Below are 19,850 nucleotides of genomic sequence, written 5' to 3' on the forward strand. Positions count from 1 at the left end.
ATTTGAGGGATAACAATCAACTTGCCCGCCTCCTAAAACTGCGACACTTTGCATGCCCGATTTGCTTTAATTGTTTCCTCCCTGTGGTAAATTAGTGTCAATCAGCCGTCGTGGAGCAAGATATCGACGTGTTTTACAAGGTAATGCTTTCATTTGTGCATATTGCGCATTTTGTTCATTTTATGTGCGTTGTGCACCTGTTAGTCTGTAATTGTTGTTTAAAAGAACGCCGTGTGTTTTATGCTCGTGTCAAAACGATGTTGTGTTGTTTAATAAAATGATATTTTGTTATTATTTTCGAGTGTGGCTGTAAAATGAGTCAAATTCTATCACTTTTCAGTTCAAAGTACATTAATATTACTTGCATGCCTTCAGTCAATGGAGCCACTACTCTACTATGACCACGCCTACTTCTTCCTGTTAGTACTTGACGCATTACTACGTTACGTAGTACCCCGAAATATGTTACAAAAATTGGACTTTTACGTTTTAAATTGAGTAGAACGTGTGTTTGGGTGTGTTTAATATCAAATTGTTGATTTCAAGGTAAGGTTTTTTTTTGCGGAGGGAAAAGGTGAGCTGGCCAGGCGGAGGAGGGGGTGCGGGAAGGCGGTAGTGAAGCGGCATTTATAATCCTCCGCGGAGGAGGCGGTGCGTGAAGGCGGTAGTGAAGCGGCCGTTTATAATCATCCGCCCTGCGGACTCAGCTGCGATTCTCAAAGTCTGATGCTCGTGGAACCATCCGCGGCTGCGTACGGCAGGCTGGTTCGCTGTTACGCTGCCGCTACACATGCGTCCTTATCCGGCCACACGGATTTAATGTCCACGGAGGGGTCCACAGGATTAATTTTCACCATTTTTTCGGACTATTTTAGAGATTAGGTAAGATTGAAAGTTTAAGCAAGACACCTGCTGCTAGCCTGCGCGTTTTTTTTGTTTTTGTTTTATTGTGATTTCTAGTTGAATTAACGTCCATGTTGTCCACCGCGTAGTTTCCCCCAGTAAGGAGAGTCCATCACCCCGCCACCATGCCGCTCAGCTCCGCTCTAGTGAGCAGGAACTACGACTACGATTACGACTCCCTCCAGCCGTACTTTTACTACGACCACTCGGAGGAGGATTTCTATCCGCAGCAGCCGCAGCCCCCGGCGCCCAGCGAGGACATTTGGAAGAAGTTCGAGCTTCTTCCCACGCCGCCGCTGTCGCCCAGCCGGCGGCCGTCACTCTCGGGCTTGCCCTACCCATCCACCGCCGACCAGTTGGAGATGGTGAGCGAGTTCCTCGGCGACGACGCAGTCAACCAGAGCATCATCTGCGACGCCGACTACTCTCAGAACTTCCTCAAGTCAATCATCATTCAGGACTGCATGTGGAGCGGCTTTTCGGCCGCGGCTAAGCTCAAGAAGGTGGTGTCCGAGCAGCTCGCCTCGCTGCACGCTGCCCGGAGGGAGTCCACCGCCTCCTCTGCCGGCGCGGCCAGCCCCGCGACCGCCGCCCCCTCGGCGCACGCTTCCCCGGCTTTAGTCACTTCTGACGCCGGCTCGGCGGAGCCTCCCGGTGGGACCGCCTGGAGGCTGAACAGCAGCTACCTGCAGGACCTCAACACGTCGGCGTCCGAGTGCATCGACCCCTCGGTTGTCTTCCCCTACCCGGTGGCTGAGACCCCCAAGCAGGGCGAGCCCCCCTGTCAAGACTTGAGACTGGACACGCCGCCCAACAGTGGGAGCAGCAGTTGCAGTGACTCAGGTAGGCAAACCATGACGATTTTTTATGAATGGGTTTCCAGCCTGAGGGGCGTGGGCCAATTTCTGTTGGGTGGCCTGAGGTTTTTTGACTTAACCCCTTCAGACCTAAGCATAGTGCTGAAAGACATGATGCGTTTGTGTCTCTAAATCAATAAATACACTGAATTTAGTTGCTATTGCCACTTCTCAGAGATGATTAGATCTTTACCTATCAAAATCAAATCATGAGGTTTGGCACGCTTTGCTATTTTTGGCTCTTTGAAAATGGCTGATCAAACGCAACTTCAAAAAAAGATAGCGTGAAGTACTCATTTCTCATTAATAAAACATTAAAAATAACCAATAAAAGCATGAAATATCCCCGACCCAAAAAATTGTACTTTGTTCTGATGTTTGAGTGGAGTAAAAATCAGTGCATATTTTTCATTTTAATTTTTTTTGCCCAGCCAGCAGAAAAACATGCAGATCTGAAGGGGTTAATTTGATCTAACTGGTCATCTGTTCCCATGCAATTCTGCCACAATAAAGTGAATGCCAACATGAATGTACATGCTTGATACATTTCCACAAGATTGCAACATGGTGAAATACCGAGTTGGGGCGACATTGCAGGGCACATTTGCATCTCAAGTTTCAAGAATTTTATTTTAATGTCGTTCTTAGTACGTACTTGTTCTTCCAGGAGCTATTAATGATATGTCATTGGATAGCTGGTGCTACAGACCCCGCCCCAAATATTCTTGGATGTATGCACAATGTAATAGCACTGCACAGCAGGTGTATTCCTGAATGTACATTGGGAATGTTTCACATATGAACCCTTTAACACTGAGGTAGCCAAATGGAATTTAACTGATACTTGTTTTTGGTTCCTCTCAAGTAGTAGTAGCACCTTGTCAGTGGGTACTAGCGAAACTCAATACTCCAAAAGTTCTTAGAAACTTATTTCATAATTTTTTCAAAGTATTTATCTGAATTCATGTTAATGTTTTATTAGTGTATTTTGGGGTAAATATATTCCTAGAAGTACACATTTTTTTTTTTTTTTCTAGAATAGTTTTGGGATTAAAAAAAAAAAGCATTGTCCCATTGTGTTTTAAATTAGTATTTATTGACATCCTGGAGTGTCGTTGCGGCAGTTTATTGCCTTGTTCAAAGACTCTTTTGACTTCAAAGTGTAATGTTTTCATCTTTTTATCACGGTTGCAGAGGAAGACGACGACGATGAGGAAGCTGTGGGTGATGAAGATGAGGATGAGGAAGAGGCGGAGGACGAAGAGGAGATCGATGTAGTGACAGTGGAGAAGCGACAGTCGGCTAAACGCCCCGACTCGTGCGTCTCGACGGACACTCGCCATCCCGCCGGCCCCCTGGTGCTCAAACGTTGTCACGTCACCACCCACCAGCACAACTACGCCGCTGCCCACCCGCCCGCTCGGCATGAGCGACAGCCGCTTCTCAAGCGCCTCAAGATGGACAACGGAGGTATGCCTCAAAAGTGCCCGAGTTGGAAACCTTTCATGGCGAGAAGGTTAACCGCGAAGGCGATAGACTGCCAACCCATTTGAACTGTCAGTGGTAGCCAATGAGTGAATAGGAATGCTAATGTCGTCAAATTTCAACATAATCATGAGTGAAGGAAATATTTTCATGTTTTGAGTTGGTTTATGAAAGCTATGTTTTACAGTGATAAGCTGCTTAAACAAAATGTTTACAGTTAAATATAAGAGCCTTACGTACTTAACATGGAAAGTTTCCAAAGTTCACTATCTGAGTACTCTATCCATTTTCCACTCATTTGTTGATTGACTTCTATTTCTGTCCATCCACCAATTTCAATCTTTTTTCTACCACTTTGTTTCTACTTTTCCATTTCTGTCCATCCACTAATTCCAATACTTTCTACCAGTTCTACCCTTTCACCTCTACCTCTTCATTTCCATCAGTTTCCATCTAACTTTTGGTTTCACCCATCCACTAATTTCTATGCATCTTTTTCAATGTGTGCCCTTTTATCTCTACCTTTCCATTTCAGTCAATCTAACAATATTCGCCCATTTTCTACCATTTCTACCTTTCCATCTTTACCTTTTCATTTGTCCATCCACCAATGTACATCATTTTCTTCCTTTCCATGTCTACCTTTCAATTTCCACCCATTTGTTGCAATTGCTTACCTTTGCAGTCCATTTACTCCCATTCCTACCCATCCATTTTCTATTAAACCTGTCCTGAATTTCGGCAATTTCCTAAGATTGGAAATGAAAAGGTAGAAAGCAATCTCTCAATTTTTGTCCATTTATTCCCATTCTTTTCTATTTTTCATTTCCATCATTCTTCCAATTTTACTCCATTTCTAACCTTCTATTTGCATCCTTTTATTCCTCCTTTCTCATTGCCCATCTTACTTTCACTCTCTTTATTACCTTCTACACATTGAAGTTCACACCATTTGTCCTCCTCTGTTATCCAGCTGCAGGAGGCGTGAGCCAGAGCCGCGTGCTGAAGCAGATCAGCAGCAACCGCAAGTGCGCCAGCCCGCGCTCCAACCCGTCAGACTCTGAGGACCACGACAAGCGTCGGACTCACAACGTGCTGGAACGCCAGCGGCGGAACGAGCTCAAGCTCAGCTTTTTCGCGCTGCGTGACGAGATCCCCGAGGTGGCCAACAACGAGAAGGCAGCCAAAGTGGTCATCCTGAAGAAGGCGGCCGAGTGCATCCGGGAAATGCAGGCCGACGAGCGCCGTCTGCTGTCGCTCAAGGAGCAGCTCAGGCGGCGGGCGCAGCTCCTCAAGCACAAACTCTCAACGCTGCATGAGCAGCGCGCTTAAAACTCGCCATGTTTCTTCGGTTGTTGTTTTTTTTGTACAGTTTGCATGAGGGGAAAAATGTTTGGAATCATGTTGGATTTCAATGTTAAAACTGCCTCAATTCAAGTTATTATGGGTGGGTTAAAATATTTAAAGTTTATTTTTATTAAGAAAATGGAAGAAAAATCGGGGTCCCGCAGTTTCACAGTTGGGGCCCAAATTAAAATATACATTTTTATGTTTTTGTATATAATTATTATTTCCTAAGAAAATGTATTTTTGGAGCTCAATTGTCTGGATGTTCAGACCCAATGTTTGTTTTTTCATTCTGTTCATAGATCCCTTTTTTGAAATATAAAAACGTTTCTTCTGATTCCTGCCTGTTTTTTATGACTTTACTTACTTTACTGTCTACCATTGCTGGTGATAGAAGTCCAGTTTATTTGAACTGGTGGGGGCTGGCAATGATTCAGCCCCTCCCACTTTGAGTAGATTGGACATCTATTGCTGTCAATGGCATTGGAACATGGTACTGTAATTCACTGCCAGAGTTCAAACAATATGAACATCTAATGCTGTCAATGGCAGTCAATTTGTAATGTTTTATATAAGCTTATTTTTCCTGGTATGTGTATAATCACTTGTTGCTAGGCAGACCTAACCAAGAGCATTTTTGGCCAATTAAACACATTTGTGTTATTTTTAAATCATCATTGAAACTGAAAATCAGCCACAGTTCATCAATTAATCATTTGTTGCCGGGCAGATTTGGCACTGGGGTTGTTGGCAACCGACAAGCATCCAATGAAAAAAGCACACAAAAGTAGATAGCAAAGCAGTTAAAAACAGTGCTGTTTTTGGCAGCCATTTTAATTTTCGTCTTAGTTTTCGTCTTTTGGACGATAATATTTATTAGTTTTAGTCATATTTTAGTCATTTCAAAATGTGTCTTCTAGTTTTTTTTTTTACCAAAACTCAGACTAATTTCGTTTAGTTTTAGTCGATGTTAACTCAATATTTTCGTCTGTAAAATTCAAAAGTTTCACTCCAAAAATAAGTAACATAAGGTTTCCAGTGAACATTGACAGACGAGCACATTATGTAGCATCTACAAATCTTATCACGTGATAGTACACACTCAGCCGGAAAACAGTAGGCTACATTATTTTCAATTAGCTATATACCCTACCCACCGACGTCACAAAATCACGTGCTCGCTGTATGGTTCCGCCCACTTGTCCGTCATTTTGTCTCTGTATTAGCATTGGTTTCAATTGATCGAGGAATTTAAAATGCATTTCATGGAAGACCCGGTGCTTTCTGATGCCGTAAACTCACTGGATGTGTTGCATAAAAAGCGTTATGTGGAAAAGCTTCGTTCTATACAGTCGCCAAATCCATATTTGACGCCTAAATCGATGATTTTTGACCGTCTGCCTTCGCCGTCTCTGCCTGACCCTGATATTTACAACTATCTTGTCCACACAAAATCAGCCTATTCTCACGAAAGTTTGAAAAACTTTAAGAGCTTGGAGGCTTATAAATGCTACGTTGCTGGTTGGGTGAAACAGGTCCTCGTACACGAAAATTCGGCAGGAATCTTGTGCTCGGAAGGTGAGTTACAAAATTTTCAATTCAAAATCTTTTGTTCTTGCTAACATCCACTGTCAAGTCTAATGTATTTCATGTCATTTGTCAATGGAGCTAGGGCTTTTAATGTTTATATGGATTAGCGGTAGCACTCTCACTACATACATACGTGTATGTTGTCGGCGATTAGCCTAGCAATGATCTTAATGGTGGTTGTCAGCCCAAAACCCTCTAAATATATATTAAATGCATCTTACCAGATATAAAATGACTACTACATAATCTGTGGTAATCGTTTGGAGCCCAGTTTTCTCGTCGAATTGCAGCAGCCCATCTCGCTCTCTCCTCTCCGTGTCTCTCGGAATCCGGTAGAACTTCAAGTCTCTCCGTCTATCTTCTCTGTTTTTGCAACCGACCGCCACACACGCCTTCACCATTTTGATTATTAATGTTAACGAGCAGAAAAACATGCCGTAAATAGGAGGAATGTACGTAGCCGTAACAGGTCAACACGATGTGTTGACGGACAAGTGGGCGGCACCAGTCAGGAGAGCGGAGTTGTGACATCACGTGGGTAGGGTCTATACTCGCCTGGACGCCACGAACTGTATGTAAAAAAGCTGTCCTAGAGTTCTGAGGATGCTCGCCATTAGCAATAGCCTAATGGTAATTTGAACGTGACTGCTATGCTAACGCTACGAGTTACATTTAGCAATTAGCACGGAACTTACTTGGGTAAAACAACATTGCATATTCTCTATTGCAGAGATAAGAAGACAAATCTTACCGTGTGTGTCTTAAAACAAGCAATGGGGAGACTGGAGAAGACACTAGACTAGTGGCTGAGTTGGGAGGTCGCAGCACGTCACATGAGTGACACAACCAGGCAGGCTAACGACTCATAACATGTCACACATTGTGAACATGTGACGAAAACTATGGCACATTTTCGTCTCATTCTCGTCTCGTCAGACGAAAATTGGCATTATTGTCATTATGTTTTAGTCTCCCAAGATGCCTTTTTAGCTCGTTATCGTCTCGTCATCGTCATGAAAAAAATTGTTCGTCGACGAAATATTATCGTTATAGTCATCGTTGACGACGGTTAAAAAAACATAACATCAAATATCATAAAATTACAGCTCTGTATTAAATATTAAACCCATATTTTCTATATTTAAAACTTTTTTTTTTTTTGGCGTTAAAGCATTATTTATTACCATCATCAAAGTATCCAGTGCAGGTGCTAACCCCGACCCTTGTATTTATTTATTTTGTTGTTGTTGTAAATTGTTGTTTATATGTGAATTGTCTCGCCCTATGTTTGTATATATGTATTTATTGTTAATAAAGTGAGGAAAAGCGGCATGGAAAATGAATGAATGAATGAAAGTTTGTTTAAAAAAAATAAATAAATAAAATAAAACGTAGTGTTTTGAAGCTAGTTTGTGCTAATTGTGCACGTGACAATGACATCATCATGTGCGCCCCGCCCCCTCCAAGCGTGCACTGCTGCGTGGACTCATGCACGAGCGCACGTGGAAGTCACGTCGTGATCAATTTTCTGTGCTAAACAAGCAAAAAAATGGACTTAACAACTTTTTCATCGGTGTGCCTTCAAGACAAAGCGACGGTAAGTGTTGATTTAAAGTTGTATTTTATTATAGACGTCCTAATTTGACGTTTAAAAGACGTGTTGTTTTGTGTTTTTGTCACGTGGGGTGCTGTTAAAGTTAATCCTAGTCGTGTTTTTGTAATGTTTTTGTGTTTTTAAACGTTTCTGTGTGAGTTCTAAATTTTGTATTAAAAGTAGTTCTGGGCTGTTTTGCTGTCACACGTTGTAACATAATAAACATAATATGATTTTTTTTTTCTCGAAAAAAAGAACATTTGGTTCATAATGATGGAAAGTTGCACAACATACAAATAGAACAAAGGAGGATTTATTGTTTTGCTTTTGTTGTGTTGTTTATACGACTGTCATTACTTTCGAGCCTATCGTGTTGTGGTTTTGTCCTGTCAATGTTGGGTTCACTTAATGACCACAAAAATTATGTCATTTGAGCATAAAAGCCCCTTTTTAGTTAGAGTGGGTGATATTAACCATATTAAAGCTATAATGAGCAGAGAGTAGCCACTTCAAACTGAAATTTAGGACTTCAGTGTCCTTTGGGGTATTAGTTGTTGAGACATTTTTGTGGGTATACCCATGCTAGACATGTCTACCAAATTTCATGTTCTTACGTTAAAGTGGTTTCGGGGGCTGCATTTTTACAAATCAATTGGGGAGGTATTGTTCCTTACCTGAAGATCCTATAAGTAGGGTTGTTCCGATCACGTTTTTTTGCTCCCAATCCGATCGTTTTAGTTTAAGTATCTGCCGATCCCGATATTTTCCGATCCGATTGCTTTTTTTTGCTCCCGATTCAATTCCAGTCATTCCCGATAATTTTTCCCGATCATATACATTTTGGCAATGCATTAAGAAAAAAATGAATGAAACACGGACGAATATATACATTCAACATACAGTACATAAGTACTGTATTTGCTTATGATGACAATAAATCCTCAAGATGGCATTTACATTATTACCATTCTTTCTGTGAGAGGGATCCACGGGTAGAAAGACTTGTGACTTTGTATATTGTGACTAAATATTGCCATCTAGTGTATTTGTTGAGCTTTCAGTAAATGATACTGCAGCCATTCAACCCAAATACATGATGGGAAGTTGAACCATGACTGTGCGTAGTGCTACCAATTGATATATCTTCTCAGCGTTGGGAATTAAGATCAGTTGCTACCTTCCTTCCCCACATTGCTTGCCATGATATTTCTAGTCGTAGGGAGAGGAATTGTAAGGCTTTAGCCAATTAAAAAAAGGTTCCAAAGGCTGCCAAAATTCACTCTACTCTTTTTATGCTGCCTTTTATCTCTCTATATGGGTAAAACCGCGCCATTACAGATTGAGCTCGACAATGCGTGAGTGGGTCATGCAACGCATGCATTAATTGCATTAAATATTTAACGTGATACATTTTTTAAAAATTAATTACCGCCGTTATCGGGATAAATTTGATAACCCTACCTTAAGCCTAAACTAAAGACTCTGAATGAGTGTAACATATTATGTCTGTAACGTTTAATACAATTAGAAAACGATTTAATTAAAAAAAAAAAAAAAAACATATATATATATATATATATTTAAAAAAGGCATGGCCGATATTTTTTTGCCGATTCCGACACTTTGAAAATGACGTGATCGGACCCCCGATCGATCGGGACATCTCTACCTATAAGTGTTGCTCCAAACCAGAGGTCTGTCTGTCATTTTGACTGACAGTGTCATAAAAATCCGGTCATAATCCATTTTTACCCGTCACTTACATTTTTAAAATGATAATAATGACATATTCAATAGTATTTAGTTTTCATTCATTTTTAATTAATATTCTGTCCGAACAAGCTTAACAAGAGGCAAACAGACAGCGGAGTGCACCAATCAGCGACGGGCAGACGTGCCGTTAGCAAAGCGACGAGGGCAGGACGAGGGACTTGCGCGCGGAAGTAAACATACGAGGAGAACGGAGTTTATTCAACATGGCTAGCGCGAGACAGACTGTCGAATGTCTCGTATCGATGTGTTTTAGCTCATTTAAAACTGAATTTACCGCGGATTGGAGCATATTCTCGGCTCTCTCGTTCGCCATCCGTGTTGTTGTAGAGACGACTTTCGGTGCGCAAGAGTGACATTGCTCGTGAAGAACACGCCACGCAAATAAACAAATCTGATTTGTCGATTGATTTTTTACCTACTCGAGAGGCTGTGTCCCAGACTTTTCTCTCAGTGTTTGAAAAATACAGGGAGAACAGTCTGGCCGTGCCAGGCAAACACTCAGTTGCCTTGACATTTTTCCGAGTAAGGCCAACGATGTCATGCATCAAGAGAGACAATAGCTAATTAATATGCTCACTCGCCACCCTGTGGTCTGGGGTGTGAATTGCAACCTGTCAAAATGACGAATGGACTTCAGTTTTTTCCGTCACCGTTTTAAAAAACCGGTCAACGATGGAAAATATTCGGTTAATGCGACCCCTGCTCCAAACCCAAATGGCGGACTTCCTATGTATTTCCGGGCATTGGTTCTTGAGACTTTTATGTTTACCCATGAAACACATGTCTACCAAATTTCATTTTCCGACTATAGGGCGCACCTGACTAAACGCCAAATTTAAGATGAAAACGACATTTGTTCATAGATAAGCCGCACTGGACTATAAACCGTAGCTGTCCTCACTGGATTATGGTATACTTACACCAAAAGATATTAACCGGTGTGCTGCCAAAATCTCCTACACCAGCGAAACGTCCAACATTAGTCGAATTTGACACCCAAAGTACTACCGTGTGCTCTAAACTAGTTTTGTTTGGATGCATACAGGAATAACGTACTAAAAAAATGCCTGCAGAAAATACTTAAATGTACTTATATCAAATAAGGACGGTTTAAATACGCTACGTGACTAATGTGGTCAACTGCCTCAAGGCTAACACAAAAAAACACAATGGTTAAGAGTATGACAGGGTAATACATGCTAAAAGTATCTTTGAGGCAGTGAAAAGGTTCTAAATAACAACATAAAAACAAAAATAGTGAGTACTCGCCGCTTCTAACCGATGTGCGCATGCGTGTGGATGCATGTGCAAGCGAACTGAGCATTGTGTAGGACGTTTCGCTGCGTAGTAAGGAATGGCCGAACACCGGTAACGCTTTATTTGACAGCGGCATCATACGACTATCATAAGACGAAATGAACCATCATAAAGCTTTGAACCAATTGGCTACAAAGTTTTATTGCTTCAAAAAGCTTCATTTGGCCTTGGGGAAGACATTCAACCTCTGCTGCCACCTGCTGTCAACACTGTTGTTGTCCAACAAGCCTCCTAGCATGCATTGCAGCGCTACAGATGTAAATAACATTCAAAATTCATGTTCTGTGCCAATTATTTCTTCAGTTACTGTTCAAGTTGTTTCATTAATATCTAGTTATGGTATTTGGTAACACGTTATATGAACCTGGCGCCATAAGACTGTCGTAAGACCATCATAATTATAACATGACACTGTCATGAGCATTAATGAATGCTTATAACAGATGTCATTTAGTGTCATCCGGCAAATTATCTCACTTTTGAATGGACATTAATGAGTTTGTGACATAATTTGCTGGATGACACTTCATGACATTTGTCATAAGCATTCAGTAATGCCCAAAATAATGTCATCTCCTAAATATGATGGTCTTATGACAGTCTTATGACGCCACTGTCAAATAAAATGTTACCTACTAATAAATGAGGATCTAAGTATAGCAAAAGAACAATTGGCTAACTTGCATTTCAAAAGTCTGCTACTTTATATGCTATAAAATGCTAGTGTTTTTAACAATGCTCTCACCGAATTGTATTGCCACAAAAAACAGCTTAACAAATCTATAAACTAGAAATCATATTAGCTCAAACAAAAACTTATCTTATGTTGGTCTTAACAGGGAGAGGCTGGATTCAGCCATGTTAAATGATTTATGTCATATTCCCTGCCAAATCAATAAAAAATAAATGCAAACAATTTAAAAATTAACCATTATAATGCCACTTTAATTAAATGAATACTCAAAGCATCAAAATTTGATTCGAAGCTTTTTTCTAATCGAATTACTCGAATTAATCAATTAATAGTTGCAGCACTAATTTCAAGGTATTGGTCCTCGAGACTTTTTTTGAGGGTATACCGTAATTTATGGACTATAAGCCTCTACTTTTTCTTATGGTCCAGTGCGTCTTATTTGTTGATTTATTTGGGTTAATAGGTAACACTTTATTTGACAACGCCGTCATAAGACCGTCATTAATGTTGCATGACACTATCATGGGCATTACTGAATGCTTATGACAGATGTCATTAAGTGTCATCCGGCAAATTATGTCACTAACTCCATTTATGTCCAGCTTGGATGTTTTACATCCCTTCAAAAGCGAGATAATTTGCCGGATTACACAAAATGACATCTGCCATAAGCATTCATTAATGCTCATGGTTGTGTCATGTCATAATTATGATAGTTTTATGGCGCCACTTTCAAATAAAGTGTTACCAAATACCATTACTAGCAATTAACGAAACAACTGGAACAGTAACAGAATAAATCATTAGCACAGAACATTAATTTTGATTGTTATTTACATCTGTAGTGCTGCTATGCATGCTAGGAGGCATGTTGGACAACAATGGTGTTGACAACAGGTGGCAGCAGAAGTTGACTGTCTCCCCCAAGGGAGTAGTGATGGCCAAATGAAGCTTCTTCCAATTTGTTCAAAGCTTAATGGTGGCTCATTTGGTTTTATGACATTTGTATGATACCGCTGTCAAATAAAGTGTTACTGGTTAATATCTTTAGGTGTAGATTTCCCATAATACAGCCAGTACAGCTGCGGCTTATAGTCCAGTGCGGCTTATCTATGGACAAATGTCGTTTTCGTGTCAAACTTGGTAGGTCGCGGCTTATAGTCAGGTGCGCCTTATTGTGCGAAAATTACGGTAGTCGTTTATATTCGTCAAATTACACCGAAATCCAACAAACTCTTCAACTGCCCTTTAAACAGCATACGGGGCTGAATTATTTTTAACAACAACTTAAGGAGCTATTGTTTAGTCCCTGGAAAACTAAAATGTCTCCATCAAACAAAATTTACAGACCTCTCGTGTCTATTCAAGCATGGGTTCATGAGACTTTTTTTGTGGGTTTGATATTTTTCCAGTGGACAATATCTGACTCGGCACAAAAAATGAGTCCGATGTTGGCTTTTCTTGCCTTTTTCTGGGAATATTTCAAAGTAGAGCAAGTATGTCTTCCAGATGTTTTGTGTGTGATTTTCCTGGCCGTGCTCTTATGTAACGTGCCGGAATGGATGACGCAGCCTTCTCTTGGTCGCCTTTTTCTTATTTTAGCATGACATCATCGTCTACTCGTGAGTGCTTTCTTCTGATATTTGGATCTGTGGTTGTGGTTCTGGTCCCACTGAGAAATCTGGGTCATTGATGAAACGTGACACACAAGTGTGTGTCAGTCGTATCAGTCATCGGGTCACGGTTAATCGCAAGTCAAGCCCGGTGGTACGCTTGTTATGTAACGGCATCAGGCCTTCAGATGAGTGATGTCATCAGCTGACCGTGTGCTTTTTTGGACTCGGGTAAAATCAGGACGCGTTTATATTTTTTTTCACTGGATCTGATCTGTTTGATTTCAAAAAGCAAAATGGCTTATAACAGTTCAGATTTGTTCCTTTTTCAACTCTAAATAATTTTTTTTTTCTACATTTAATCTGATTTCAGCAAAATATTATTTCTGAGGTTGTTAATTTCAGTTTCACTTTATTTTTTATCCATATTGCAGTTTTTGCACTATTTCTAGATTGAACTTTGAAAATGTCGTCTGATGTTTGGGGATGTTTTTTTTTCTTCTTCGAAGTCTTTATCAGATTTGAGTCAAATTTACTTGGTGTGTGCAGAGATGACATTCTGGTGTCACATCAGATTAGATCCAGATTGCCCTTTTGTCAACATGTTTCAATTCAATCTAAAATTTTGAAATCCTTCAAAATGTTATGAAACTTGAATCATATACTTTCACATTGTTGAAGATTAGGTGTCACATCAGATTCGATCCAGATTGGAAATTTGTTTATATTAGGGCTGTCAAAATTATCGTGTTAACGGGCGTTAATTAATGTTTTTAATTAATCACGTTAAAATATTTGACGCAATTAACGCAGATGCCCTGCTCAGACAAATTTAAATGACAGTCCAGTGAAACGCTCACTTGGTAATTGTGTTTTATGGAGTTTTGCCGCCCTCTGCTGGCGCTTGGGTGCACTGATTTTATAGGCTTCAGCACCCATGAGCATTGTGTAAGTAATTATTGACATCAACAATGGTGGGCTACTAGTTTATTTTTTGATTGAAAATTTTAGAAATTTTATTAAAACGAAAACATTAAGAGGGGTTTTAATATAAAATTTCTATAACTTGTCCTAACATTTTTCTTTTAAGACCTACAAGTCTTTCTATCCATGGATCGCTTTAACAGAATGTTAATAATGTTAATGCCACCTTGTTGATTTATTGTTATAATAAACAAATACAGTCCTCATGTATGTTGAATGTATATATCCATCTTGTCTTTCCATTCCAACATCCATCCATCCATCCAAATATTTACAGAAAAATATGGCATATTTTACAGATATTTTGAATTGCGATTAATTGCGATGAATTGCGATTAATTAATTTTTAAGCTGTAATTAACTCGATTAAAAATTTTAATCGTGTGACAGCCCTAGTTTATATTCATCCCATTTGACTCATTGGCTGCCAATGATAAATGTCCAAACATGTGACTTTTTTCATTTTTAAATTAGTTTGTCTCTAGTAGGCTTCCAATCCATTTTAACTGCGAGGGCATCCGTTCATTCGTTGCCAGCCCTCCCAGTTCAAATGAATTGGATGTCTATCACCGTCAATGGCAGGCAATGAGTTAAAATGAGTGTAAAAGATTGATGAAATATAAATCTTAGATGGATAGTACAAAAATTATTATGAATTTAGTAAAATTTTCATCATTTTTGATCAAAATTCAAGGAAACGTCCTTTGTTTATTTACAAATTTTTGGAAAAGTTTGTTTTTTTATATTTTATGTAGATTTGTGGAAAAATTGATCAAATAAATAAATAAATTCATTTAGTCATTTTGGTTTAGCTGTCAATTTTATAGTGTATTACATTAAAAAAAAAATCCCACATTTTTCAGTACTTATTTGCTCATAGTTGTCAAAGAAATTTTTCTCAAAATTTTTATTTTCATTTATTTATTCATTTCCTTTTCAATGAGTTCCTGTATCGCGTCTGACGTTAAAGCGCTCTCCAAATCAAAAGTAAAGTGAAAAGGGCTACACTTGAATGACTTTCAAATTGAAGGGACTTTTTTGGACGCCTCTTGAGGGGGATTTGTGGTGGTCTTTGTTGCTCTCGGTCCTGTAATGCATGCAAAAACCTTCATATCTCCATTTGTGTGTTGCAGCTGCGGTTGTTTTTGAAGTGCTACTGAAATGAAATGAACTTATTGAATGGAATGGAAGGTTCCAACTAAATTCAAGAAATTGCTCTTTTTTGGTGCTGGATGTTGTTTTGACTTCATAACCAACATCTATGTTGGGACGTGCCTCGTCAGCTAATCAACTATAAATCAGCAGCGACGGGCAGAACGAGAACAAAAAAAAAAAGATGGCGAGAATCCATCAAATTTGCCGGAACATCCCAAGACAATGAAGCCAGAGTTCCTAAAAGCATCTAAGGATGGAGTTAGCTCATTCTTGTCTCATTTTTGGCCGATTACAATCGTAACAAGGTCTCGCTATTATTCCCAACGAGAAGCTTTTTAGCATACAAAAACGGGAAGAAAACACAAGGAAGCTGGTTAATTAGCACCGTTGCTGTATTCCCACCACCTGATGCTTTGTCTTGTGTTGCCTCCTTTTTCTTCCTTTGACAGCTTATCGTAAACTCATTCAACATGACGAAGTGACAAGGACAGAAATTGGACTAGAGCAATGTTTTTTTTTGTGTGTGTGTATAAAGTAAAAGTCACATGATAAATGCAGTCATCCTAGGAAATTTTTGTTTAGATTTTGGTATTTGCAAAAAAAAATGTTTTGGGTATAAAAAATGAATGGTGTAATAATCAATATATAAAGAATAATTAGGGCTACAGCTATCGAATATTGTAGTAATCGAGTGTTCGACTGAAAATTCTATCGATTAATCGAGTAATCGGATAAAACAAATTTTTTAAAGTAGAGAGCAATTATAAATATACTAGGGCTGTCAAACGATTAAAATTTTTAATCGAGTTAATTACAGCTTAAAAATTAATTAATCTTAATTAATAGCAATTCAAACCATCTATTAAATATGCCATATTTTTCTGTAAATTATTGTTGGAATGGAAAGATAAGACTCAAGATGGATATATACATTCAACATACAGAACATAAGTACTGTATTTGTTTATTATAACAAATCAACAGGATGGCATTAACATTATTAACATTCTGTTAAAGCGATCCATGGATAGAAAGACTTGTCGTTCTTAAAAGATAAATGTTAGTACAAGTTATAGAAATTTTGTATTAAAACCCCTCTTAATGTTTTCGTTTTAATAACATTTGTAAAATTTTCAATCAAAAAATAAACTAGTAGCCCGCCATTGTTGATGTCAATAATTACACAATGTTAATGGGTGCTGAAGCCCATAAAATCAGTCGCACCCAAGCGCCAGCAGAGGGCGACAAAACGCCAAAAAACACAAGTAACAAGTTGGCATTGCACTGTGCTGTCATTTTAATCTGAGCAGGGCATGTGCGTTAATTGCGTCAAATATTTTAACGTGATTAATTTTAAAAAATTAATTACCGCCCGTTAACGTGATAATTTTGACAGCCCTAAAATATACATGAGAAAACAAGACATTTCATCTAATATTGAACCATTTTCAGTCAATCATCTTTATTTTCGATGTAAATTGTTGAAACTAGGGCTGCAGCTATCGATTGTTTTAGTAGTCGATTTATCGATGAACTAGTTAGTTTGAATAATCGAGTAATCGGATAAGGAAAATGAAAGCTTAAAATACCTGAGCTGAGCCTTAAACGGTATAAAAAAATATAAAGATCTATGTACAACAAAAGAAAAATGGCTAACTTACTTAACAAACGTCCACTAGCTTAAATGCTATAAAACGCTAACGCTTTTTTTATTTTTACAATGCTCTTAACAAATGGTTCAGGCACATATTCCCCCCCCCCCAAAAAAAACGGCTGAATATACCAATAATCTAAATTACGAATGCATTAAAAAAAAACATTAGCTCAAACAAAAAATTGGCTTATGTTGGTCTTAACATGGAGCAGCTGGATTCAGCCTAAATGCAAACACCTTCAAAATAAACTATTGCAACGCCACTTTAATTAAACCAATACTCGAAGCAGCAAAATTTAATTCGAATCTTTTTTGTTCCAATCGAATACTCGAGTTAATCGATTAATCGTTGCAGCCCTAATAATAATAATACATGTACATTTTATTTTTTGTCCTATTTAGTTCTTGTCCTGCCAAAACACTGCATTAAAAAAACATTTCAAATAATTTTTTACAGTGTAGAATTTGAAGCAACACTTTGTAGCTTTTCAGTTTTGGTCGATTTTAGCAACACCGGTGGTCAAAAGCCATAGTGTTTTGACTTAAGGAAGACTGCGCACACAGTAGTACAGTAAAATAATCAATCAAAAATGCCCGGTCGTCTGCAGATGGATTAAACAACATTTCTATTTACAGCAGCTGTGTGAAGGATTAATAGCAATAAGGTTCCAGTTGTGGCTAAACAATAGCATATGACGGTTAGCAGCCGCCTAGTGTGGCTAACCCCACCACCCCACCCGAACTCATCAGAGCTGACGATTTCTGTAGAGCAGGGGTGTGGGGGGCGTCGCGCCAGCAAGTGAAAGCTGGGATAACGTTTGTTCTGTATATCCTGGTTACCTCACCTGTGTTTTTTTTCCTCCTTAGACAAAACCTTTTCTCTCTTTTGTTGCCCTGCCATCTTTGCAGAATTCGCGCAAACACGTTAGCATCGAAATGAATGGGGAAAGAGGGAAGTGACATATGTCTTAAAGCGGTCAGGACATTTATAGATTTTTGGGTGGTAGGTTCCTGCCACCCTCTTCAAAGTTAATTAGTGCCGGTGAAAGCGATGCAAACCACCTCAAGATATAAAAGAGGTGTGATTCAACTAGTCGGATCACAAATGTTATGAAAATATTTTATTAAGGTTTAAAAATTACCTAGTGTTGCCTTAAAGAAATATATACCATAATTTTTGGACTATAAGGCGCACCTGGCCAAATTTGGCACGAAAATGGCATTTGTGCATAGATAAGCTGCACTGGACTATAAGCCGCAGCTGTCCTCGTTGTATTATGGGATGTTTACACCAAAAGATATTAACTGGTAACACATTTGATTGTAGCATCATATGACTGTCATAAAACGAAATGAACCACTATGAAGTTTTGAACCAGTTGGCTGCAAAGCTTCATGCTTCAAGAAGCTTCATCTGGCCATCACTGCTCCACAACTTTTCCTGCCACCTGCTGTCAACACTGTTGTAATCTAACATGCCTCCAAGCATGCATTGCAGCGCTACAGATGTAAGTAACAATCAAAATTCATGTTCTGTGCTACTTATTTCTTCAGTTACAGTTTCAGTTGCTTCATTAATTGCTAGTTATGGTATTTTTTTAACACTTATTTTGATAGTGGCACCTTAAGGCTGTCAATAAACAAGATAATTATGACATGACACTGTCATGAGCATTAATGAATGCTTATAACAGATGTCAATTAGTGTTGTCTGGCAAATTATCTCACTTTTGAATGGATGTCATAGATCCGAGATGGACATAAATGGAGTTAGTGACACAATTTGCCGCATTCGGTAATGCCCATGATAGTGTCATGTCATAATTATGACGGTCCTATGAAAGTCTTATGACGCCGCTGTCAAATGAAGTGTTACCTATTAACCCAAATAAATAAATAAATAAATAAGCCGCATTGGACTATAAGCCGCAGGATTCAAAATGAAAGAAAAGAGTAGCAGCTTATAGTCTGAAAATAACGGTAGATATATTTTTTAACGCATTGTAAATTTATATCAGCCTCAATTGTCCTGCTATCAGAAAAATACCACAAATCAAAAGAAAACAAACTGTTTTTTGATAAAAACAAAATAAAATCATTGTAGTCTAGTGTTTCACTTTGTATTTCATTTCATTTTATTTTGATTTATTGAAGATGTGTGAAGTTCCTTACAAAATCCAAAGACACTACAAATGAAAATCGGCAAGATTTAAGAAAATATCAAAATTTCCTCCAAAAAGATGACGCCAAAATCTTGTCTTTAACATTGCATATGAAAACAAAGAACTAATTAGAGTCCAGTTCATCACTCCAAATCTTTGCGTGAGGTTGACCCAGCTGTTCCAACGCCGCGTTGTTTAATCTCTTTGGCCCCCGGCCAACTTGAAATGCACACATCGCCGCTTTCCATGCAGACGGCAGCGTCAGCACTGCTGCGCTTCGGCCAGCCCCTCCCCCCGCTCTGCCTTATAATTACAACAAAGCTTGGCGCTTAATTGACAGCGATAGACGTCCAATCCATTTGGGCTGGGAGCGCTGCCAAAATCCCCAGTTCAAACGGATTGGACGTCTATCGCCGTCAATGGCAGCCAATGAGTTAAATGACATTTTGAGCTAAGAATAGGCAATTCTAATCCCTTAGCAAAATGACGCATTTTACGAGTGGACACCTGATGCGTTTATGGTGGGTTGTTAAACAGTTGTTATTTTTGTGGCCAAAAGTTAGTTTTTTTTTTTTAAAGCCTTTTGGGAATTTTCAATCGTTTGAAAGAAAAAAATTCGGCCCCCGACACAGGTTGACCAATCAACATAAAATTTGGTGACTTTGTCTGGTATTAAAGGATATACGAAAAAGTCTCAAGAACCCTTGCTGGAAATTGAACAG

The 19,850-nt window shown here is 39.0% G+C and overlaps 1 protein-coding gene across 2 annotated transcripts; it reads left to right on the top strand.

Moving 5' to 3' along the window:
* myca (MYC proto-oncogene, bHLH transcription factor a) lies at positions 1-4,893 on the top strand. Of its 2 annotated transcripts, none has more exons than XM_057824491.1 (4): positions 1-140; positions 993-1,746; positions 2,955-3,230; positions 4,219-4,893. In XM_057824491.1, the coding sequence occupies exons 2-4, from the start codon at positions 1,029-1,031 to the stop codon at positions 4,575-4,577; spliced, it is 1,353 nt and encodes a 450-aa protein (XP_057680474.1). In that variant the 5' UTR covers positions 1-140; positions 993-1,028; the 3' UTR covers positions 4,578-4,893. The 2 variants fall into 2 exon arrangements, with proteins under 2 accessions (XP_057680474.1, XP_057680473.1); XM_057824490.1 differs by lacking the exon at positions 1-140 and adding an exon at positions 673-882.
* The last annotated feature ends 14,957 nt before the right edge of the window (positions 4,894-19,850 follow it).

This window comes from Corythoichthys intestinalis, chromosome 20 (assembly GCF_030265065.1).
Source record: "Corythoichthys intestinalis isolate RoL2023-P3 chromosome 20, ASM3026506v1, whole genome shotgun sequence".
NCBI classification, from domain to species: domain Eukaryota; kingdom Metazoa; phylum Chordata; class Actinopteri; order Syngnathiformes; family Syngnathidae; genus Corythoichthys; species Corythoichthys intestinalis.